Source organism: Aspergillus eucalypticola (assembly GCF_003184535.1).
Source record: "Aspergillus eucalypticola CBS 122712 chromosome Unknown BO83scaffold_8, whole genome shotgun sequence".
Lineage (NCBI taxonomy): Eukaryota > Fungi > Ascomycota > Eurotiomycetes > Eurotiales > Aspergillaceae > Aspergillus > Aspergillus eucalypticola.
Window position 1 is genome coordinate 178967 of NW_020290282.1, and position 23100 is coordinate 202066.

A 23100-nucleotide genomic window follows, 5' to 3' on the forward strand; every position below is an offset into this window, starting at 1 on the left:
TCCTTCCGGTCATCCAGTGAGATCGTGACCAGCTGCCAAGCGTATCAGCGCTCGATCCCCGCTTCGCTTGCACCCAGCTTCAGAGGTACCTGAGCTCCTTAAGGTGTTTATCGTGTTACGCCAGCATTCCACCTATCTTACTCAAGGCTTTGGCTATCAGTATTAAGACTTTGCAGGACGGGACGTGTCTTGTGCAGATAAGATGGCAGTCTTGATTTTCCGAAAGCCACTCATATATGTACTGGCGCATGATCCTGTCTGTCCCGCAGCCACTCTATGACTTATTTTCTAATCACCTGTGTCTTCCATACTTATACTGCTTGACATTTGTCTGAGAAGAACAAATGAAAGTTTGACTTTGAGCTAGCAAACGCCGCATCTTTGCGTTGCTTGCTTTTTCTTCCGTCCACGTTACTTCCTGCCCCGCCGTTCCCACTCCCCAGCAGCAGCTTATTGTATACACATCACCCCTTTTATATATGAATGATTCATCCATAATGTCTGGTACGAGCAGCCATAAGGCTGTATCCAAGGGAGCAGTGTTCGCGGATGTCGACCATGACCCCGTCACGACCATTCTGCCTCAGGGCGACGTCCCTTATACCGATCATGCGATGGATGCGGACGAGAGGGTCATCGTGGCCCTGGGGTACAAGCAAGAATTCAAACGCGAATTCTCGCTATGGACAACATTCTGTGTCAGCTTTTCGGTGCTAGGATTGCTTCCATCATTTGCAAGCACGATATACTACGGTAGCTGTTCCTGGATTCATCAATATGATGGGTAGGGCTGACTTTCACAAGGAATGGGCTATGCAGGTACAGCTGGTATGGTCTGGGGCTGGATCATCGCGATGGTTTTCATTCAATGCGTTGCCATGTCCATGGCTGAGCTATGTTCCGCGATGCCCACCAGGTAAGATTGTCCTGAGTTGCATACTATAGGAGTATAAAACTGACTTTGACAGTGGTGGCCTTTACTACGCCGCAGCGGTCCTTGCGCCTCCAAAGTATGGACCTTTTGCCGCTTGGATCACAGGATGGTCGAACTGGATTGGGCAGATCACCGCAGCACCATCTGTGGATTACGCGCTTTCTGCAATGATCCTCGCCGCTGCGTCGATGCAGAACCCAGACTATGTCCCCACTAACTGGCAAGTTTATCTCCTAACAGTGCTCGTTCTCATAATCCATACGGCCATCAGCAGCATGCCCACTATATGGGTGGCTCGAGTCAATTCCTGGGGCTCAACATTCAACGTCATCGCCCTCGTCATTACTCTCATCGCCATTCCTGCTGGGACTACGAATGAGCCCAAGTTTTCCTCGTCCAAGGACGTCTGGGGCACCATCACCAACCTCACCGACTTTCCCGATGGTGTTGCCGTTCTGATGACTTTTGTCGGAGTCATTTGGACCATGTCTGGCTACGACTCGCCCTTCCATCTAAGCGAGGAATGCTCCAATGCCAATGTCGCCTCGCCGCGTGCGATCGTAATGACCTCAGGGGCTGGTGGCTTACTGGGATGGTTCTTGCAGTTAGTCGTCGCTTACACTGTCACCGACATTGATGGAGTCATAAATTCGGACTTGGGCCAGCCCTGGGCCTCGTACTTGCTCCAGGTCGTGCCACGCAAGACTGCCCTGGCCATATTAGCCCTCACCATCATCAGCGGTTTCTCCATGGGCCAAGGCTGCATGGTGGCTGCCTCACGAGTAACCTACGCCTACGCACGAGATGACTGCTTCCCTTTATCCAAATACTGGAAAATGGTCAACACGCGCACCCAAACCCCGGTCAATGCGGTGATCCTCAATGGCGTCCTGGGAATGCTCATGTGTCTGCTGGTTCTAGCCGGCGATACAGCCATCGGGGCGTTGTTCTCCATTGGCGGCATCGCTCAGTTTGTCGCTTTTGCCATTCCCATCGCGATTCGGGTGTTCTTCGTTGGTCACCGGTTTCGTAAAGGTCCGTGGCATCTGGGCCCCTTTGGGCCCTGGATTGGAGGAATTGGTGTGGTGTTTGTGCTTCTCATGGTGCCCGTGCTGTGTCTGCCTAGTGTCACGGGTTCTGATCTGACACCGGATCTGATGAACTGGACGTGTCTGGTCTGGGGAGCGCCAATGCTGGGGGTGACTATCTGGTGGGTTGTGGATGCGCACAAGTGGTTCACGGGACCAAAGGTCAATGTGGAGCACGCAATCCACGCTGCGGATGCGGCTGTTATAGATGGCGTGGGAGCAGATGAAGACGTAGTGCAAGATGATGCGTTGAGCAAGGCATCTGCGAGGTAGTTGCCTCACTACACTGTTCAGGTTACGTTCGTTCTAATGTTTGGCTACAGTCGTCCACCGACGCCGCATACAGTTTTGTAAATAATTCGACATTGCGTCAATATACTGCTAAATTAGTATTATATCTCTGATCTCGTACGATCTAACGTATCCCAGTCGAAACAATTACCCATTATTTTGGTAAGAGCATTACGTCGGCTGAGACAGAAACTTTCCTTGCACTACTGCCTTGAGTAAAGGTTGTCTGTTGTCTGTGGTGCAATGGGAGAAGATCGCTGTTCCCTCATATTCAGCAAACCAATTCTCTTCTCCACAGCGAGGATCCACCCGCATTTAGGCCATAGAAGCCTCATATAGAATCAGCCCTATTTATGGACCCTATCAGGGAACTAGTTTGGCTTCCGTGAGGGTCTCCAAACATTTGCGGTTGTTACCATAGTTTAGACGTGTCTGCGAAACAGGGAGCAGGGAAGTGCCGACAACTCATTGGCAGAGCAATATAGCTTCAAGTATTTATACCTCAATAGTTATATCCCACATCCAACATGGCATTCCGAGACTCTCGCTTCTAGGCTACTTCTCGCTATCTATAGACTCACCATGTCACAACTCCTACTATTCACATTTCGCAAACTCCTCAACACCTTCATCTACACCGCGAGGAACGATCCACTACTCGCCAACGCCCATGGACTCTTCCAAGAGAGTCCTACCGAACCACCCCAACATGTGCTAGAATTGACCTTGACCCTTCTAGGAATGTCCCTCAACTTCATAGTAAGCAACCCGATCCCCACCCCTCGCGAAGGAGCACAACCTAACAAGTACCCATCACCACATCTAGATCCGCTATATCATCGGCAACCTTGTAATGTCCCTCCTCATTCTCGAGACCATCGATAGCAACCCTCCCAACCCCAACAAGGACAAGGACAAGGACGACAACAAGAAATCACAACCAAAGCCTACCACCCGCAACCTCCTCCAAACCCTCACCACCCTCCACCACAAGAACGGAGTTACATCCCTCATCAACGGCTTCCATTACACCATCTACTACAACCTGAGGTACTTTATAGTCACAGGCATGCTCACATCGCCTATCGCACGCTTCCCTGGGCCTCTCGCACACATCATCGCCTCCGTCGCTCTCGCCGAATTCCATTACTTCCGGACAGCCGGAGCTATCCTCCCTCCCGCTGAGCAGATGCGCTACGTACCTCTTGGTCTTGATTATTATCGGTGGAATGCTCTTCTCCTGCCGACGCTGCTTTATGCTATTGCTGAGTCGATCATGATGTATGTGCCGGGACTACTTCTTGCCCCGGTTCGTTTTGATGGGGTACTGCTGCAGCTGCAGCCGGAGGACTTGACGGATGTTACTTCCCTCGTGAGATCTGATATTCTTGTCGCGGGACTTATGCTCGTTGCTCAGATTCTGATTTTGTTCCCGGCGTATATTGTGCTTGTTGTGGTGGAGGGGAGTTTGGTACCCGGGGATTGTGAGACGTTGATCACTTTGCCGGAGGAGGTGCAGCAGGATGAGAAGATGGGGGATGGTGATGATCAGATCGTTTTGTGGGAGGAGAAGGAGGAGGAGGAGGAGTGCCCAAAGCAGCAAGGCAGGCTCATCAAAGACCTCTTCAGGTTACCGGGACCATTGCATGTGCTTGATGTGGTGGAGATGATTAGTGTGAGACAGTTGCTGTATTGTTTGGAGTTGCATGGGAAGATGTGTTTGTGTGTGGTGGGGGTTGCTGCGGTGGTGCAGTCGATGATATATTTGGTGTCGTAGGAGGTTGATTCTGCTTAGTCCGGGTTGTCTGTCTATGGTTTAGTTAGTATGGGTGGATTATGGTTTTGGGTTGGTTCTGGATATTGAATTTGTGAACAGCAAGCCCTTTCGGCCATTACATGCGTAATTTCAAGACACCGCAGTATTGGGATCTCGTGAGAGGGCATGAGGGTACAAAAAGAAGGAGAGTGGTTGAGAGTTTAGACACATTGCTGATAGATGGCATTATGCAATAGAAAAGGAAAGCTGCATGGGATTTTCTTTCCCTTCACTGAGAATCTATATACTATGTGACTTGCCTAGATACTGCCTATCATTACTCTGGCGGCCTATGAGGAATATGCATTGCTCTGCGTATAATAAGACTAGGACAATTCTCGTGATTTCCCCTCTCTTTTTTATTATCAATCATATCAGCTGCACTTTCTATACCCGACCAATCAGTTGAGAAACAGCAGTAGTAGCTAATAAAAAATAATTAAGAGTGATTATTTATATGACTAGTGGTGGAGTGTTGCAGAGCTTTCAGCGGCGTCTAATGATGGTGCTACGAATATATACTGTCGCTACTAGGCTCTAAAAAAAATGAGTTATGAACCACATCAAGAGTAACAGGGATACATTTGTTAGTCTTTTTTTCGGTTGAATAATGCAATACGAAGATAATATTCTCTCGAGAAGGATCTCAGTTGTATACTACTATGAGTATTACCAGTAGTTCAATTGCAGTGTGTACTTATATCATGATATTGAGGTGAAACCCACTCAACCCTAACATACTATATATAACTACTTAGTACCATCCAATGAATCCAGCAATCTTTAGAATCACTCACTGCATCTATCATCTTAACCATAATAATCTGACATCACTATGCCATTCGAAATTATCCTTCCCATAACAATCACTCAACCGTGGTATCCAAGTATTCCACCCCCCATAGTATGTATCTACCTACTCTGTACTGTAGTCACACCACATAACACCATACCACACTTAGCAATAGCACCACTTAAACCTAAGTTAAACTCCATTAGCAAGCATAATCCCTACTGTACTACCTACTTACCCGATCCACACCCACACACACATACACGCCAGCCGCGCGACCACAAAACCCCATCCATCCATCCATCCGTCCATCTCCACTACGCCTTCCCCCCCCCCGGCGGTTCGAACGAATGATTTTCCCGTCTTTGTCTCTTGCCCTGCAACCTTTGACGCGGGATTTCGCGAGCGTGCGGGCCAGAGGGTCATTAAATTTCCTGCAGGTACGCAGGTTGCAGTAGTATGTGTCTTAACTACTGTCTATTTAGTATCTATGGAGTGGATGGATGGATAGGTAGTGGGTAGTAGGGCTGGGATGTATCCATTCAGTTTTATCTATCTGTCTATCTATCTGTCTAGTTAAGTCTATGTATCTATTCAAAGTGTTTCAAAAATTACATGGTCGTTTGTATGTAGTTTCATAGCAGAACTGGCTTCATTGGTTGGTTGGTACCTTTGTCAGTATTCACTTAGGTAGGTAGGTAGGTAGTAAGTAGTTGATAGCCCATGATATTTTGTTTTTTTTATTATATAATTTATATGTTATTTTTCTATACGTAGGCAATGGTCTTCACCGACTTTTTACAACTTATTTATTTTCAGGGGATGCTGAGAAGTTGCTAACTATGTAGCAGGCAAAGTCGTTGCCTATCGTAAGTATCGGCAAAATGTCCCAGTGGTGTGTAAAATTACTGCCGACAATTTTTGTCGAGCATTCTTGGGTGAACTGTCTAGCTCTAATTCTTCAGCAGGTTGGCTGGTATGCTCTTTCGTCGGATGTTAACCCGTGTTGGGATGGACTTGCATTGACTATTTGGTGTAGCTTGTAACTTTATCTTTGCTTGAGACCCAAAGTCAGCGCCGAGAGAAAAGGAAGAGCACGAGTGGTAACTCCGTAGTTAGTAGGTAAATTTGAGTAGCGGGCTGAGGTGGGTTTGGGCTGGGGGGGAGATTGATTGACAGGGGGAAGAAGGAAGAGAGGGGAGGTTGGTGGTGCTTGGCAATGAGAGTCCGTTATTCCGGTGTCCCGCCTGAGGCAGGCCCTCTAAACTCGCTAGTTGGTTAGTGGGTTAGTTGGTTGATTGCCTGGGGCTGACCCTCTTGTTGCGGTATTATTTTGCTTTTTGCATTATCATTTCTTGTGCCTCGGCAGCCGATGATGATAATATCGTTGTTCGCTGCTGTTGCTGTTGCTTTCTTTAGCGAGGTTAACCTTAGTGGTAATCATAGAATGACAAAATTGATGCTATAATAATAATAATAATAACAATAATAACAACAACAACAACAATAATAATAATAAAAAATAACAATCGACATCTAAAGGAAGGATAAATCAGCTTACCTCTCAAATTTTACCGTCTCTTCCCTATCTCAGACCGTGGAAGATACCTATTGGGGAAAGTCACAACAATCCTTTCCAGCCTAGGAAGAAATTATAATCTGCCATATAGACTAGGCAGATAAACCTGGCTGTCTCACAATGAAATCCCAGTCCGCGTGGCTGCTTGTCGGCCTGTCGCCGGTGGCAAAAGTTTTATACACGACAACAGACAAGCGGGACGGACTCGCCTTTCTAACCCATACGGGGGTGGGAGAGGCCATCGAGTAGATCATGGATACCTCATCTCCAGGTTCTCCCCCTTTCCCCTCAGCGTCCCCTCCTCCTTTCCCTTAGTTCCTCCTCCATGCTCCGTAGTGCGGACATACCCCTGCAGCTTTAGTAAGAGGGGGTTCGTCGTTTATCTGATCACGCCTCAGGCAGCCACATACTCTATCTGAAATGGAAGTTGTATGGTGGGCTCCGGTGACGGCGTTACGCTCAACGAACTCAAATCCTACTAATCAGGCCATTCTCACCATAGCCACCCGGATTGCACTCCGGCTGCCCTGGTAGCATTTGATACGGTTGAACATATCACACTCGCCGGATCATACATGCGCGTCAAACCAGTCGGAAACATCATGACGCGGCCCTGGTAGATACATCCCGTATCCCAAGGACCCGCCATCGTATCATTCAGAGACCTCAACAGGGACCATGCGGTTTTGTTGCCATGGCCCATAGTCGGATCCAAGACCATGGTTCGATGGCTACCTTCGGATCGACGACCAGTGTCAGTGCCGCCCATGTCCGACTGGGTACATTGCTCGATCGAACGAGTCCTTCCCCCCCAGTTATGCATGACCCTAGTCTGGGTGGCTGGCGAATAGATAGAGTAACTGTTGCAAGCGCCAACGATGCCCGTCAAGTGTGGGATAGCCTGTAGCTGCAATAACATCCCAATTAACTAATTACTAGCTGCGCTTACACTCCTGCCAACTCGGGCAATAGTATGCTTGTGATCTTGTACGTTAATAGCCATTGTTTTGTGTGGTCCCAATTTTAAGACATACTCCTAAGCGAGCCGGTGTAGATGTTTCGAAGGATGTGTAGTATCTACCCAGCCACCTACTGGGTAACTAGAGAAGTATCTGATCGAATAGGAAAAAGTAATGATGGCGGCGGCAGCAGAAGCGACAGCACTCCGGGCGGGAGAGCGGGAGAGAGGACGAGCGGGCTGGCTGGCTGACTCGCAGCGTCAGGCACATGACCATGATTACCTCACCCATGCGATCCAGATCAAGCGCTAACTGCTCTGTACAGTGTACACTCCCAGTCAGAGTAGGTTACTTTGTCACTAACTCAAACAGGCGAGCGATGAGGGGAGAGGGGAAGAGCCTAAGCAGCTCAGGCTCAGGCCACACAGCACGCAATACACACAATACACACACCGAACAACAACCAACAAAATGTTGCATCGCAAGAGCGTCCGGTCCGCTTGGCATCAAGTGGAATGAGGTGAGTGGCGTTCTCGCCTCGCTCAACATTTTCGCTGTGATTGGATCGCACGCGAGGTCTGAAACTGAGCCGATCCAGACTTGAGCTTCGGCATTACTCCGGTCATGCCCGGAAAAACCACCCTGGCAGGGTAAAAGTGCCGAGGAAGTATCCGGCCGACTCTGAGCGTCCCGGATTCGGCGGGAAGATCTGCATGCGGTCGTTTTGAGTTCTTTTCTGCTCTGTAGGACCCGTAGGGATGCTTTTCGTCGAGGGGCTAAGGACTTTAGCGCTGCTGGACTAGTCCACGTACGGAGTTTAGTGGCATTATATCACTATTATGTTATTTTCACGGCGCCTGTTGGTTTTCATTGTTCAGAGATTGGACTCGGACCAGCCACGCTGCGCGCTTGTGCCTGCTTATCCCTGCCACGTAGATAGTACGGAGTACACGGTAGAGATTCTATCGATCTGTTGTGGTGAATGTACTTTCGAGGTTGCACACAGTCCTTTTGTTGAGGGCGGCGGTGTCCCGTAGGATCTATATATGGAACTCGACGCAATTTGATGTAGGTACGTGTCGGTACGAAGTAATCGACATCACATATACTAGGCGCTTGGCTACTATTGCAGCCGGGTAGAACTCCGTACCCAGTAGCAGTGAATACCAAGCCCGAATAGTTCCTTTCGTGCCTGACACAGTATGGTGGGCGGAGAATGGCGGACAGCATTATGCCTACCTACTGTGTACTCCCTGGTCCAACTAGTCCGCAAGTGTCTCACAAGCGAGGCCAAGCTTTAGGACGATAGCAGACTGGCGGCGATCGGTCGGACAATTTCTCGTTGAGCCATGCCGTTAAGCACCTGGTTTAATCTCTGGCTATGCGCTGCCTAAGGACCAACAGCGTCTAGTGCGCCTTCTCTCGTACGACAGCCAGTGTGTGGACTGGGTCTTTCTCGAGATCTCCCACACCGCCTTGCTTGGTGTCTCCGTAGAAGTTTCCATGAGCGGGCCATCGGCTTCGTTGGTGGAGTCCGGTGGCCGTGATCGGACCGCCACATTGGGCGAGGTGCAGGGTAGTACCGGGAGGCTACCACTGGATGCATCATGTTGGTCTTACCGTGTCCGGGAAGGCGTCTCGCAGTGGTGCTGACCGGCGTGAGAACTGCGGGCGCCTGTTCCTTGGAACGCCAGCGTAAGTGGCAAGTCGGGCGAGATGTTGCAGAACCATCATCCACCGGCTTAAGAGCAAGCGCTAGTCTAGCTGATTATTATTTGTAGTTGAGCGATATGTCCGATCGCTAAGGCGAGGATAAGGACCGACAACTCCTAAGAACATGACAGACAAATAATGAATTTAGTATGGGGAGTATACCAGGTTAGCTGTGCGAATTCCATCCAGCCGAGCGCAGATTGCAAGATTACTTAGTTTTCGTTCCGCACACATTAGTAATGATGATACCGGGTTGGTAAGATAGTCGGTAGGTATTGGATGGTACGGGGGGTGTATGACGGCATGTTTCCTTCACGCTCCCGTAGTGCTCCGTGGCCACGAGCGCGAGGCACTCATCCGAATGTAGTTAATGTTATCCCTTTTGAAAAGAAAAGAAGGCAAAATAGGCTTCCGCATTTGCAAGCTGACGGAACTCTCCTCCGCGCAATTCCGCCATGCATCGTCAATTTCGCTTTTCACAGTACGACTGCATACTGGACTGTGCGTACTGCAGTAAGCCTCTTCTGAGTTGGTGAATCGCTGCATGCTGTGTGACCCCTGCCGGGTGGTCAGATCAGATAGCTCCGGATATAATACGGAGAAGCAAGTGCAGCGATTCCACTCGCCCGCCTAAGCCAGAGGTCAAGGTCCACAATCGAAGCGGGAGAAGCTCCCAGCGAAAATCTCCTGGTGGAGAACAGCCGCAGTCTTGAAGTCTAAAAGAGGGACCCATCATGAAGAAGAATCGTTGATCTGAGGAATGATTTGTAGCTTAAAAGCCATAAAAATCGAATCGTCCTGTTCGCTGCTCTGATGTCCCCTTCCGGAACTCGAGATTGAACGCCAGCAGCGATTGCAGGAATGAGTTGATTATGATCCATCATACCTCCGGTCGAAAGTGGCAAGGATACGCAGCGCCGAACCACGGGTTACGCCTGGAAAATGTGGTATCACTCGGCCCTCCGAAATCACAATTTCCAAGGCGTAATCAAGCTGTTAGGGGTGGCACACTGGCATGGATGGAACAAGGTGCATGGCCTCCTCGACTTGCCAATTGGCCGGATTTCCTGCCACTCCCCGAAACGCAAAAGTACCACGCTTGCGGCCTGCAGTCTAGAAGCTCCATGCAGCCGGTATATACCTGAGGCGTTCAATCAATGGTCGGAGCCCTGCCGGTGGTGTGTGTCTTTGCGCTGAACATCACTTGTCCTGAAGCGTGGGATTTTCATTGCCAGGAGACTTGGGAGGGTAGCCTGAAAGATCTGAACGCCGAACCTGTAATCTCAGGATGTCTCAGGAGACACACACACACACACACACACATACCCTGCTTTGAAAGCCCGTCCAGCGCGGCTTACGCAAGTCCGAAATAATACCTAGTTCGCAAAAGCAAACCGAGCGCATGATATGAGTAATAGATGCAGGCTCAGCCGTTGAGTCGTTGCTTGTGACACCACCGTTAGACTAACTCCTGTCACTTCTCAATAGAGACCGTAGGAAGTAATTAATAGACAAAGATACAAATCAATGGGTAGCATAGTGCTATGGCTGCATGGGAGTTGTAGCCCGCGGCATCAGACACTTACAGATGTGAACCACTATCAACTCTAAAGAAAGGTACCTGACTGCTGCGGACAACCCGCAGTTGATATAAATACCGGTGATGGGGAAGTGCAGGATGGAAGGCCCCATAAGGATCCCCATCGGATGTCACACATTATGGAGTATTGATGGAGTATATACTTCTAGAATCGAGATTGACAGCCGTGGAGTAGAGTGGGCAACTCTACCATTGTTCCCAGCCGTGAAGCTCAGGTCCAAGCCAGGATGCCACTCCACTTCGAACAAAGATATCGCGTTGATAAGGTTTCCTGCCCCTACCTAACTCATGTGGGATTGTGGATGTGCCATGAGGACTGAGCGCCCCAAGGAGCCAATATCGAGCAAGCGGGCCTGTCAACTGCGGAGAAGGGATGCAGAACTCCTTCCGCCTCATGACATCAAGCATACTACAAAGTAGAAGACCCCTTCTGTCTCCAACATGATGAGAGATCCCAGAGTTCGTCGAGAGCTCTGCTGCACCCAGGCCAATATGATGCCTCGGTGATTTGTCCAAGCTTAAAAGGGCAGTCGAACGCGACCGGACGGAGCACTGCCTGCCCACTAACTAATTCCTACTAGTAGTAGTTTCGAGTATGTACCAAAACAGGGACGTTACTTACTGCTCTGTACTGGCGGTCGGCATGCATCTATGAAGTATGTAACTACAGAGATACTTACGAGATTCACTAAGCTTTCGAGACCAAAGCTCCGGCTTTACGCTTTGTCGGAAGCTCAATCTTACGGCGGGCATGCAGCAGTCTTTAGACCTCCCGCCCCTCCATGACTTCCCACCCCCTCATCGCCAGGAGAACTGATTTGCTATGTTGCTGCTGTATCTACATAGTACCTGCTACTCTTCTTTGTTCCTTTCACCCGGTCTGGTGCCTTGGTAGTCCATTTGAGTCATGAAGTTCGGCCCTGGCCCTTCTTCTCCCTGGGGCGTTCAAAACCAACAGGCGTAAAATTACGGTCTTCGTTGCGATGGGTTGTAACGATCGAGACGCGGACATCGAACTGTCCGACTCCGTTCTGCATAGTTCAGAATATTCCTTCCTCGACCATATTCTCATAACTACGTAGGCAAATAAAAGAGAATTAACTCTTCGTTATGCTTGACGCTTGGCCTAGAACAGTTCATGCGTTTCTCCGCTTGCGTCCGCGCAGTCTCTGGTGCGATGTGATTGGTAGGCTTTAGGGCCGGTAACAACAAGTTCCTGCCAGGTATCCTTCCCGTGGCTGTCCGCGGCCAGGATACGATCGAGTACATCGGGGTGGTCTGTCTTTCGGTACACGCCCGATGTGTCTCCCATTCAAACCAATCTGTGACACAGAGGAAGCCTGACCAAGAAATCCGAATAATTAAAATACATTATGCGATGGACGAACTAGCCAACCAGCATCGTCGATCGAAATAGCGCCTTCAACAATTTTCCCCTGCTTGCCGCTGGTGCCAACCAAAATCGACTTGTGCTCTGCTGAGGGCTTTCCTTACCCTTCCGGTATCTACATTTCGGAAAAGACTCTGATTGTTGAGCCGATCTTGCCGTCTCTTGGGCCGGCAGAAAGTTTACAGAACCGTTCCTCTTCTCGTGGTTTAGAATTCCCAGTGCCAAAGGCACTGCTGAAGTCTACCGAAGCACGCAGATCTTGGTTAACGTTTTCAACATCGTTGTACCCAAAAGGTAAAGCGACCAGGAGGAAACACAAAAGTAGGATAGTCTAGTTTACAGAGAAAATGCAGACCTTGTTCGGCTTTTGACTGGGTTTCGGAAACCGGACGAGGCACGAATCAGGTCAACGGCAACCAGTAACCGTCCCAAACGTTGGGTGCTGACTGAGTAGAAAACGATGCTAATAAAATCATAAAAATAACTAATATTTTCCGTATATTTTTTTAATAGCATTTTCCCTTTTTTTCCATATTTTCTTTTTTTACCTACATTTTTTTTTCTCTTCATCATTTACGGTTGTCGCCTCCCAGAGTTACGATCGTCACCGCCAATCCCCAGTTAACCTTCAATTAGTCGTGATTTCTTTCCCTCTTCCACTTTTTTTCCTTCTTTGCCTTTAGTAGTAGGTTAGTGTGTCAGTTTTCGCTCCTCCGATACTGACGATATTTTTTTTTTTTTTTTCCCTAACATATTTTTTAATTTTTTTTTCCTCCTTCACCCACTTAACTTTGTGCCGCCGCCGCCGTTCGTCGCCCCCCCTTCCACCCCCCCCCCTCCTCCTCCCTCCATTCCCGTGACTACCCTAGGGACGGCTACCTTGGGTGTTCCCTCTTGGAACAAATTTTCCTAAGCTTTTTTTTTTTATTCTATTTTATTTTATCATTCTTTTTCGTTTTCTTTTTTTGCCCTCTTGTTCTACCACCCCCCCTTACTTTTCACTCTTCCTTCGCCCTGTCTCCGCATCTATACGCGTTGTCCCTGGCAGTTGTGATCTTCCCATCAGAGTCATCCTGGTCAATTTCGCGCGCATTGTTGACGCGAAGCAAAAATTGGCTAGCGAAATTTCCCTCTAGCACTGCTGATTGTGTTAGACCCACTTACACGCCGCCTCCCTGGTGGATCAGAACCATTGACTGTTTTGACAACGTGCGGATAGTGAGAAGTTCCCACACAACTCGAGTTTCTGGTGGGTGACCGTGGGGAATTCAGATTAAGCATCTCGACCTCTTTCCTGACCTCTTTTCTGCAGTGGAGTCGAACTTGATCCTGCACGTCTATCGTCGACCTTGAGGATCCTTGAGCGTCGATTTGCTTATCGAACCTACCTCTTCCGCGAATCTCATCGTCAATTTTCCGCATCAGGTGGGAGGATTGTTCATTTGTCGGAACAAGCAAAGGAAAAAAAAAAGGAACCAGAAGTCACAATCGAAGAGAAGCGAGCACACAACTCCGGACTGGAGAATTTTGCGAGCGAAACGCGATCAGGATCTGAACAAGGTGGCATTGGCAGTCTTTTCGCATCCACGGAGCACTGCCTTGGTCGCAAGACACATCCTACGAAAAGGTTTTCTCGCCCTGCGATCAATGATCGAGATATCGTGAAATCTCCTTTCGCCAGTCTCTTACCCCAATTCTCTTCTCCTCCCTCCTTCCCCTCCCGTGTTTGAAAGCCTCTCCGCGTTCAAGATGGATCCCAGATCTCATCCTTCACGGCCCCATCCACCAGCCTACCCCAGGGTTCCACGCCATTGTCCTCGACACCCATCTCGAGCATGCCCATGCCTCAGTACACCATGCAGCCTCAGTACCCTGTGTCCCAGCCGCATACTCTCCCCCCGCTGCAGCCTCATCACAGTCAATCCCCTGCCCCTCACTCCTACATGGGCCAGCCGTACCGGCCGGATCTGTCGAGGTATCCCGCATCTACTCACGATGTCTACGCGTCTTCCGCGGCTCCTATCATGCCTCACACCACCGTGGGTAGCCTGCCTCCCTCCTCGTTCCTGTCCCACCCCAATCCGCAGGCTCAACCCCAGCCGTCGCAAGCCTACCATCCTCCTCATAGCGTGCTGCCTCCCGCGTCCAGCGCGCAGACCTATCCCCAGCCGATTGCGCCGGCGCCTCCGCGTGATCGTCGCTCGGACTTCTCCGGTCTTCCGTCAGGTGCTTTCAGCTACTCCGATAACAAGGGATCGCCTTGGATGAACCCCGACCCTGTTGCAGGTGCAAACGGTGCTCCCCCGTATGCTGCGAAGGAACCACCTAGGACCCAGGTTGTTGGGTCGCAGGGCCGCCGCGGAATTTTGCCGAGCGTTCCGGGACGCGCGACTCCCGTCACGAACGGTGTCAATGGTACCGCGAAGAACACTACTATTCCGGCCAAGGATGCGGATGGAAAGTTCCCTTGCCCGCACTGTAACAAGACCTATCTTCATGCGAAGCATCTGAAGCGCCATTTGCTCAGACGTGAGTGCCCCTCTTTCCATCTGGATAATATGATAGCGCATGGCGGGGATCGAACTGTTCCGATGACTAATCTATGTTTTTTTTTTTGGGTAGACACTGGAGACCGTCCGTACATGTGTGTGCTCTGCAAGGATACCTTCTCTCGCAGTGATATCCTCAAGCGCCACTTCCAGAAGTGCTCGTTGCGCCGCGGTAACCCTACTGGGGCGACTCACCTGTCGCACCCTCAGGCACACTTGAAGCGGTCTCAAGCTGCGCAAAACGCCGTTAAACCCGTTCAGGATGAAGTCAATACGACCGTCCCGCATCCCAACGGTATGCCGGGTGCTACGTATGGCGAGGCGCCCGTGAACGGCAATGGCATGGCTCCCGGTCGCCCCGGATATCCGGAACAGCAGCCTTTGGGATTCTCCATGCCTTCCGTCAATGGGATGAACCGCGGTCAGCCCGAAGACGCGTTCCCCGGCGGACAGCCTCACCAGCGTGGACCTTGGCTTGCTGCTCCCAAGCAGAACCCATACATGGTGCAGCCTGGCGCAGATGCAAATGGCCAGCAGCTGAATGTTGATCGTCCTCCTATTGAGCAGGTAAAGCCCCCGGTTGTTCAAGACCCTAAACGTCCTGTCATGCCTGGACCTCCCAATCACGCTGGCGAAATTGACTGGACTTCGATGTTTCAGCCCGGAGCGTCCGACGGTTACATCAATCCCGTCTTCCCCCAGACCATGGCGTCCGGCCAGGAGCCTATCCACGCTCACGTCGACACCGAACGCAAGTTTTACCCCACCACCACCGCTGGTCCCCAGGAGGGTGGGATGAATGGTCTCTACCTGGCTTCGACCACGCTGAGTGGCGACGGTAAGTGAAGGAGTCCCGGAACTCAACTCCTGCCCCTGCGTATGGATGACGGCATGCTAATCCCCGGATCCCAGGTACTGTCCAGCCTGCTAGGCAATAGTGGTGACTTGGAAGTGGATGTCTTGAGCTGACCACGTTGAGCTTGATGTGTATAACGTCAAGGGAGACGGAGCATTACGGCCATAACGAACGGTTACAAATTTGTCTTACTAACTGGGTTACGTTGTCAAACGATGTTATGCATCAGTCTAGCGATATCTTGCAATGCTAGTCATTTGTCTGGGAGTATCGATGGGGACGCTTCTCCGATCATGCTGATGATGCTCTTACATAAGGGTTTACATGCTATGCGGTTTGGCGCCTTATCAGTCTCCTGGATCATGCGCATGAACCCAGCCTGGAAAATCACATGAATGATTATCGAGGGTTATCCCTATAAAAGAAAAAAATATGAACCGGAAAATGGAAGGGAAGGGGAAAAAATACAGATAGAAAAAAGCTCGTTTCGGCCACCGACTCCGCGCAGCGCGCCACAGCGTTGGTCTAGATTACAGCATCCGGATCACTCATTGTTATGAAAAACGTCTTCTTTTGTCCTACTGGGTTATCTGGTCGTCCATTGTTTATTTGAAAAATCTTGTGAGCATTTTCTACGGCGAGTGCAGATTTGCGGTGATTCTGGACCTGTTTTGTTATGTTTCCATCCATTATGAGTGGGTTGATGGGATGGTGTGTGTGGTTTTTTAACTGGCGTCCAATCATAGACTTGGGCATGTGTTTGATTTTTGTTGCGTCAAGGGCTCTCTCATCTTAACGAGTCATCAAAAGATTTCTTGCGGGGAAGGCTTCCGTCCACTCTTCGTTTCGCGTTGCATGTTCCCTTTTCCTGTTCAAATTCGAGCTGCACGGAGGGTTGAGTGTGTTCGGGATCTGTTTGCATAACCGTCACGGCCGTTTCCTATCCGCATGTTGTCTTCCAGTCGACCCTGTAAGTACATACTGTGTGTCCGATGGAGGGCATACGAGGTCGAGCGAGGATGAAAGGTGTTGCGTCGTCTTGTGTTTACTATTTGCCTCCTGCGTTCCTATTCAATGTGTTTTTTGTGTCAATGTGCTTCGGTTTCCTTTCGTGTCTCATGCTTTATTCCTTGTTCTGTTTCTTTTTATCTCTTTCATTTGTGACCGAAAAAGGTAGCATGGTGCTTTTCGACTGCCCGATTTCCTACATTTTGCGGCTGGGTTGGCTGCAGATCCTGGCCGCAGTCAGGGACACTCCTGCTGTGTTGGAGCTTGTTTCATTCTTTTTTGTTACTCCGGACGGCGGTTGGTTGATCTGCCTGGATGCACACCCCTGGTCAGCCCCCAGATGTTCCATACGTCGGTTATGTACTTGTTCTATCCATTATGCCGCATGCATTTTCTTCTTGTATCTGGTCCTGGAGCCTGGAGGCCAGGGAGGCCGATTGAAAACCCCCTGCATCAGGCCTGGTGGAAGTCGTCACTTATGGGAAGCCACGGAATCCAAAAGCTAGAATATAGACAGCCAGTGATTCGGAGTTGAACGAGAAATAATAAGGGCCATATTTACATGACTTACAAATCAACCTGGGTGGGGGTGTAGTAGAGAAATAGCAGAGTACCACAAAGTACAGAGTAACTACTCAAGCAGTACTGAGGTAACTTAACTAGCTAAGTAGCTAATGAGAGAGCCTCACGGGATCGGGAGGGGACAAGGCCATGTGAACACCCCGTGACTGCCTGGAACTTGACTTTCCCGACCGAACAAGCCAACCTTTGGTCCGGGGCGGAGATGTCTGGAGATGATCCCGGGATTTCCCTACGGTGAGCGCTGGATGGTTAGTGCGATCGGGTAAGTCTTGTTGCAGGTGATTCGATTCTTGTTTTATTTCTTGTTCCGCATGTGCCAAAGTGTAGTAGGCCAATACTTTACTTGGGAAGAGAGAGTGTGTGTCTGTGGGGGTTAGATTGATAGAGCAGAAAGACATAGTAGCAAGCATGAGAGATAAGAGACTACTTAAGATTCCAAGTGATGAATGATTATTTCATCCCCTCCATTACCAGTAGATATAATGAACTAACTGATAGTATACAAGTACTTAATTAATAGACGTCACCGCCGAGGGGCTCCCCCGGATTGATATCCACCCCCGCTGATTGGCCGCCGTCCACGGGACTCCCCGGAGGTCCTCCAGTTTCAACTTCTGAATCTCCTCCGCCGCCGTTTCTCTCGTCATCGCCCATTCCCTCCTCCATCCTTCTGGCTCCGATCGTCCGCGCCCTCCTGCAGTCTCCTTCTGGTCCTGTCTGTGCTAGTGTACTCGTGTACTCTTGTACTCAGTCGCACTCCTCCATCCACACTCTCCTCTCAGACCCCCGTCTAGATCTCGTCTACTCCGCAACTCCGCGGCTACTATCGCCCCGATCTCGACCGACGACCACCGACACTAACTCTATATACAAGACGCACAATCCCCTCACTCCACCACTTCTCACATTCGGCAACCCATACCTTCTACACCAATATTAGCAAACACACCTGCGACCGACTACAGGCCCTAGTCCTATCCGACTAGCGTACCCCTGTCAGTCTAAAACTACTCACCCCATCTCTATACTCTCACCGTGGCTCCCCCCCTCGCCACCATGTCCACCAACCGGCCATTCCTGGCCAACTTCCTAGCGGCCTTTCGCGCCCAGTCCACATACAAAGCCTCAGCAGCAGGTTCACAATCCGCGACCGCTGGTCCATCCTCCTCTCTCTCCTCCACCCAAATCTCCCAAGGCGCACGAGCCATAGCCACCAAGGCCAGCAGCGGCAACGCAGCCGCTTCCTCATCCGATGCCTCTCCATCCACCACTACCCATCACTACCACCATCATTCCACCACAAGCGCTTCATCCTCCTCCCACTCCCGTCCTCACTCTCACCAGCGATCTCCATTGAACCAGCCCGAATCTTCCCCAGCATCCCCGGCCCCACCTCAGACCCAGCAGGTCGCTTCTTCTCCACCTACCCCGGCCGCGTCAAACCCCATCCCGATTACAAACAGCCAAGGCCGTCAGCGTCGCGGCAGCGACAGCTCAAGTGGCTCGGGAGGGTTCCGCGATGCGCTGGGTCCGGAGAAGTGGTATATCGGAGGTCGAACGCCTGGCGGGGAGGAGCGGTTCTACCGTTTAGGGATGGTGACGAAGGGCGGAGGTCGGCTCGGTGGAAGCGGTAGAGTGGGAAGCATTGATCAGCTAAGTCTGTGATTGATTGATTAATTGATTTATTGATTCATGGTGTTTGGGGATATGAGCGTTTTGTGGAGTTTCTTTCCTTCATTTTTTTCTATTACCATTTAAACCCCCCATGATTAGGGGTTATTGGCGTCCAAGTAGGGCATTGGATGGCGTTATACCTTCCTTTCCTTTTCTTTCTTTCTTTCTTTTTTTTTTTTTTTTCCCTTATCCCTCCGGTGAATGGAATACAGACAAAAACCTTACCGCTTTCAACTTTCTTCGGGGTTTCGATTCTCTTATTATATGATTGATCCATTCCATTCTGGTGTTGATATGGATTCTTCTTTCTCCGCTCCGCTATGCTATGCTATGCTACGCTACGCTACATCCACACCGGTGTGTATCGGTGTGTATCTGGATTGAAGTTTGAACTGTACATGAAGACAATCCTTGTGCTGTGTGATGCTCGTCTTATCTCTTTCGATAAAAGGTGCAGTTGGTATGATTTGAGAGAAGATGGATGGATGAAATGAATGTTAGATCTGATCTGAAATCCGAATGTATCAATCAGCATATGACCGGCCTAGTTAGGTTTCCTACTAAAAGCAAACTTCCAACTTTACCCTCATACTCATTATCCAAAATCCAATCCCTATCTATCACCCTGATAGCTACTTCACCTACCTACTCAATCCCCAGCAAGCAACCTCTCCCTCTCCCCATCATCTCCATCCCCATCCCCAAACCTACTACCACCACAACAAGCATCCCCCCTCAACCCAACCCCCACCACCACCCCCGTCGCCGCACAAACCACCCCTAACCCCACAACCACAAACCCCCACCCAAACCTCCCCTCCACGAACCCAGCCAACGGCCCCAAACTCAGCCCTAGGAACTGCGCCATCGTCTGAATCCCGAACGCCTGGGCGACTGCGCCCCTGGGCCCGAAGATCCCCGGTTCCCGGCGCTCCATGGTATCCAACACACGCTGGGTCTCGAGGTACAGGGCCGGGGTGGCGATGTTGACGAGGAGGCCGGTCAAGGTGAGGTTGATCATTAGGAGGGTGATATGGGTGCTTGTGGGGTTGGTGGAGAGCGCGAGCATGCTGAGTGGGATGGGGAGGAGGAGGAAGGTTGTTGTTGCGATGGGGTGTGGGGTTATGGTGTCGGTTAGTTTTCCTGTTGGTTATAGAGGGATAGGGTTAGTGAGATGGGTGGTTTTGGGGTAAGGGGAATGGGGGGAGGGGTGTACCGAAGTAGGGCTCGAAGAGAGCGGTCATGGAGGAGGGGAGGAAGGTTAGGCCTGCGCCTAGGGGCGTCCAGTTGAAGTGGGATTCGACGAAGATGGGGATTGTCTGTTAGTTTTTAGTGGGTGAGTGGGTTGTTAGTTTGTGGTGTATGGATGGGGAAGTGGAGGGGGGGGGGGGGAAGGGGACGTACGGCGTCAAAGGCTGCGTATATCATGCCGTGGACGAGAAGACCCCATGATGATATAAGGATGCGGGGCTGTTGGATGAGGAGTAGGAGGGTGGGTTTGCGGGAGTGTTTGGGTATGATGGTTGCTTCGTTCTCTGTGGTTTCGGGTTGAGGTGTGCTTGATTCAGAGGGACTGTCGTGGTTGTTGGTTTCTTCATCGTCGGCGTCATCATCTTGCGATAAAGCCATCCACCGCTTCGCGACCCTCTTTTCGATCACTGCAAACCGCATCACCAGGTCTAATCCTACAATGGCAAACGCCATTGCAAATACGGGCTGATATCCTGCTACTCTGTACACCAGACCCCCCAGTAATGGACCTAGCAGGAACCCTAGGGTAACCGCTGACCCTAGGTATCCGACAGTCTGGCCGAGGTTCTCGAATGGGACGGAGTCGGTGAGGAGGGCGAGTCCAGCGACGACGACCATTGCGGTTGCGCTGCCTTGTAGGAGGCGTGCGATGACGAAGAAGCCGATGGTGCGTGCGAGACAGAGGATGAGCATAGATGCCCCGAGCAGAATGAGGCCGAGCAGGTAGGGGAGTTTGCGCGTGGGCGCGACATCGATCAAGTATCCAAAGATCGGGCAGCAGATGAATGCGACAGTGGCTTCGCATATGAGGAGAATGCTGACCCAGCGTTCGCCTGGTTTTGTATCAGATGGTATAGAGTAGGGTGGGTGTGGTGGTGGTGGACGTACGGTCTTCATAGGGTATTTTCGCGCGGTCGACTAGGGCTGTTGGCATGACGGGAACGATCTGGAGAGTTAACTGGCAATACAGGTGTGAGTATGGACGGTGCTCACCATAGCATAGAGGAAGTAGTCCTGCCGGTGTCAGCTACTGTGTCTTCTGAGTGTGATTGTCTGCATACCGTGAACGAAGAGGTCCAGACTGTCGCGATGATGAAGACTGTGGAGGAACGGTATTTGAGAAGCCATGGCGGGCGCTTCCTGCCCTCAGTTGTAAACCACATAGTATTCTCAGGATCGTCGACTTGATGTCCTTGTCTCAGCACGATTCAGCCGGATAGCTCTCATTGCTGAACCGTTGGACAATTGGCCGGGCCCGCGGTATCGGACAGGTCCGTAGCAGAGCGATTGAAGGTCAGTCGAGGGTCGAAACGGGATATGCTATATTGAGAAACTCAGCAGATCCCGATATTTCTTGCAATGATGGCAGACACCATCTTGAGCCTGGGATTTCATTGTTTGTTGAGTCGCGACATTCTTTCGAGTGGATGACGTCTGGGCAGTCACATGTCCAATACTTCCTCTACGTTGTTGTAGGGTTTCTTGGTAGTCTGGCTGTCATTCTTGCTCTTTCATGTAACCGCTGACGGCAGCATAGATGAATTCATCCCAATCAATCACTTTGGTTACATTACATTCATTCTAGCCAAGCAAATCCCCGGCAACCACAGCCGGGATTGCCTGATGTTTGCATAACCCCAGAGGTTACGAATCCCGGGGCGATAAGATAAAGGCGAGGGAGGCTGCGGCCGTCAAGTCCCGCGGGCTTCGGAGGTGGCCGATACGCTGCCATCTCCCCATCCCGACTGCTCCCTGGCTCCGGAGAAGTCTTAAAAAGCTTCATCCTGCTGCCACAGGGGTTGTTGCCGTTGAAACTCCCAGTTCTGTGTTTATTGTCAATACCCTTCTTTGGTTGCTCATCTTCCTCTCCTCCCTACCCCATACCCACCATGTCTTCCCCAGTCACTGCGGCCCGCTACGGCAAGGACAATGTCCGAGTATACAAGGTCCACCGCGATGAGAAGACCGGCGTCCAGACAGTCGTGGAGATGACCGTCTGCGTCCTTTTGGAGGGTGAAATCGATACCTCGTATGTATTTTTTTTCTCCTTCAAATCGAAATGAGAGCTAACCCTCATTCACTACAGCTACACCAAGGCCGACAACAGCGTGATTGTCGCGACCGACTCCATCAAGAACACCATCTACATTACCGCCAAGCAAAACCCCGTCACTCCCCCCGAGCTCTTCGGCTCCATTCTTGGAAGCCACTTCATCACCAAGTACAACCACATCCATGCCGCCCATGTCAACATCATCACCCACCGTTGGACCCGCATGACCATCGACGGCAAGCCGCACCCGCACTCCTTCCTCCGGGATGGCGAGGAAACCCGCAACGTGCAGGTCGATGTCGTCGAGGGCAAGGGCGTGGACATCACTTCGTCTCTGGCCAAGTTGACTGTGCTGAAGAGTACCAACTCGCAGTTCTGGGGCTTCCTGCGCGACGAGTACACCACCCTCCCTGAGACATGGGACCGTATTCTCAGCACCGATGTCGACGCCAGCTGGCAGTGGCGCCGTTTCAACGGGCTGGACGAGGTGCGCGCTAACGTGCCTCAGTTCGATGCGACCTGGTCGGCGGCCAGGGATATTACCCTTAAGACCTTTGCCGAGGACAACTCGGCCAGTGTCCAGAACACTATGTACAAAATGGCGGAGCAGATCTTGGCTCGTCAGCCCTTGCTTGAGACGGTCGAGTACTCTCTGCCTAACAAGCACTACTTCGAAGTTGGTATGTATTTCATCTGTCTGAGAGGTTTGTTCGTCTTGAGTTCCGGCTAACCCATTGTTTGTCACAGACCTGAGCTGGCACAAGGGCCTGAAGAACACCGGCAAGGATGCCGAGGTGTATGCGCCGCAGACCAACCCGAACGGGCTGATCAAGTGCACGGTTGGTCGCAACACGAAGGCGAAGCTGTAGGATGATTTGTAGTATTGCATTGGCAGTTATGAGACGGAGTTCTGGCACTTGTATATAGGTTAGGGATAATTAGCATCATTCACATGTTCTGATAC

The 23100-nt window shown here is 50.8% G+C and overlaps 7 protein-coding genes across 7 annotated transcripts; 6 read left to right on the plus strand and 1 right to left on the minus strand.

The window, feature by feature from the left end:
- Nucleotides 1-497: 497 nt before the first annotated feature.
- BO83DRAFT_309791 (amino acid permease) lies at nucleotides 498-2295 on the plus strand (the record flags this gene model as incomplete). Its single annotated transcript, XM_025527407.1, has 3 exons — nucleotides 498-753; nucleotides 805-916; nucleotides 969-2295. 3 exons carry the CDS (start codon nucleotides 498-500, stop codon nucleotides 2293-2295), a joined length of 1695 nt encoding a protein of 564 aa, XP_025389562.1.
- A 712-nt stretch (nucleotides 2296-3007) lies between these two features.
- Nucleotides 3008-4390, plus strand: BO83DRAFT_377040 (uncharacterized protein). Its single transcript, XM_025530890.1, has one exon. The coding sequence runs from the start codon at nucleotides 3167-3169 to the stop codon at nucleotides 4088-4090; it is 924 nt and encodes a 307-aa protein (XP_025389563.1). The 5' UTR covers nucleotides 3008-3166; the 3' UTR covers nucleotides 4091-4390.
- Nucleotides 4391-14187: 9797 nt separating this feature from the next.
- Nucleotides 14188-16442, plus strand: BO83DRAFT_462339 (C2H2-type zinc finger protein; the record flags this gene model as incomplete). The annotated part of the gene is made up of 3 exons (XM_025537289.1): nucleotides 14188-14692; nucleotides 14786-15550; nucleotides 15803-16442. 3 exons carry the CDS (start codon nucleotides 14188-14190, stop codon nucleotides 15961-15963), a joined length of 1431 nt encoding a protein of 476 aa, XP_025389564.1. The 3' UTR covers nucleotides 15964-16442.
- Nucleotides 16443-17113, plus strand: BO83DRAFT_233432 (uncharacterized protein). The gene has a single exon (XM_025526912.1). It carries the CDS (start codon nucleotides 16561-16563, stop codon nucleotides 17080-17082), a length of 522 nt encoding a protein of 173 aa, XP_025389565.1. The 5' UTR covers nucleotides 16443-16560; the 3' UTR covers nucleotides 17083-17113.
- Nucleotides 17114-17817: 704 nt separating this feature from the next.
- Nucleotides 17818-19103, plus strand: BO83DRAFT_377045 (uncharacterized protein). The gene has a single exon (XM_025530891.1). It carries the CDS (start codon nucleotides 18215-18217, stop codon nucleotides 18821-18823), a length of 609 nt encoding a protein of 202 aa, XP_025389566.1. The 5' UTR covers nucleotides 17818-18214; the 3' UTR covers nucleotides 18824-19103.
- A 378-nt stretch (nucleotides 19104-19481) lies between these two features.
- On the minus strand, nucleotides 19482-21635 carry BO83DRAFT_407045 (MFS transporter; the record flags this gene model as incomplete). The annotated part of the gene is made up of 5 exons (XM_025533925.1): nucleotides 21145-21635; nucleotides 20972-21097; nucleotides 20237-20916; nucleotides 20049-20151; nucleotides 19482-19975 (listed from the first exon to the last, which is right to left on the minus strand). The coding sequence occupies exons 1-5, from the start codon at nucleotides 21209-21211 to the stop codon at nucleotides 19482-19484; spliced, it is 1470 nt and encodes a 489-aa protein (XP_025389567.1). The 5' UTR covers nucleotides 21212-21635.
- Nucleotides 21636-21703: 68 nt separating this feature from the next.
- Nucleotides 21704-23005, plus strand: BO83DRAFT_407046 (urate oxidase; the record flags this gene model as incomplete). Its single annotated transcript, XM_025533926.1, has 3 exons — nucleotides 21704-22112; nucleotides 22170-22816; nucleotides 22884-23005. Exons 1-3 carry the CDS (start codon nucleotides 21973-21975, stop codon nucleotides 23003-23005), a joined length of 909 nt encoding a protein of 302 aa, XP_025389568.1. The 5' UTR covers nucleotides 21704-21972.
- Between the last annotated feature and the right edge of the window lie 95 nt (nucleotides 23006-23100).

Coding starts and splice junctions, on each gene's coding strand:
- BO83DRAFT_377040 (XM_025530890.1), top strand. CDS start 3,167: ATGTCCCTCCTCATTCTCGAGACCATCGATAGCAACCCTCCCAACCCC.
- BO83DRAFT_233432 (XM_025526912.1), top strand. CDS start 16,561: ATGGAGGGCATACGAGGTCGAGCGAGGATGAAAGGTGTTGCGTCGTCT.
- BO83DRAFT_377045 (XM_025530891.1), top strand. CDS start 18,215: ATGTCCACCAACCGGCCATTCCTGGCCAACTTCCTAGCGGCCTTTCGC.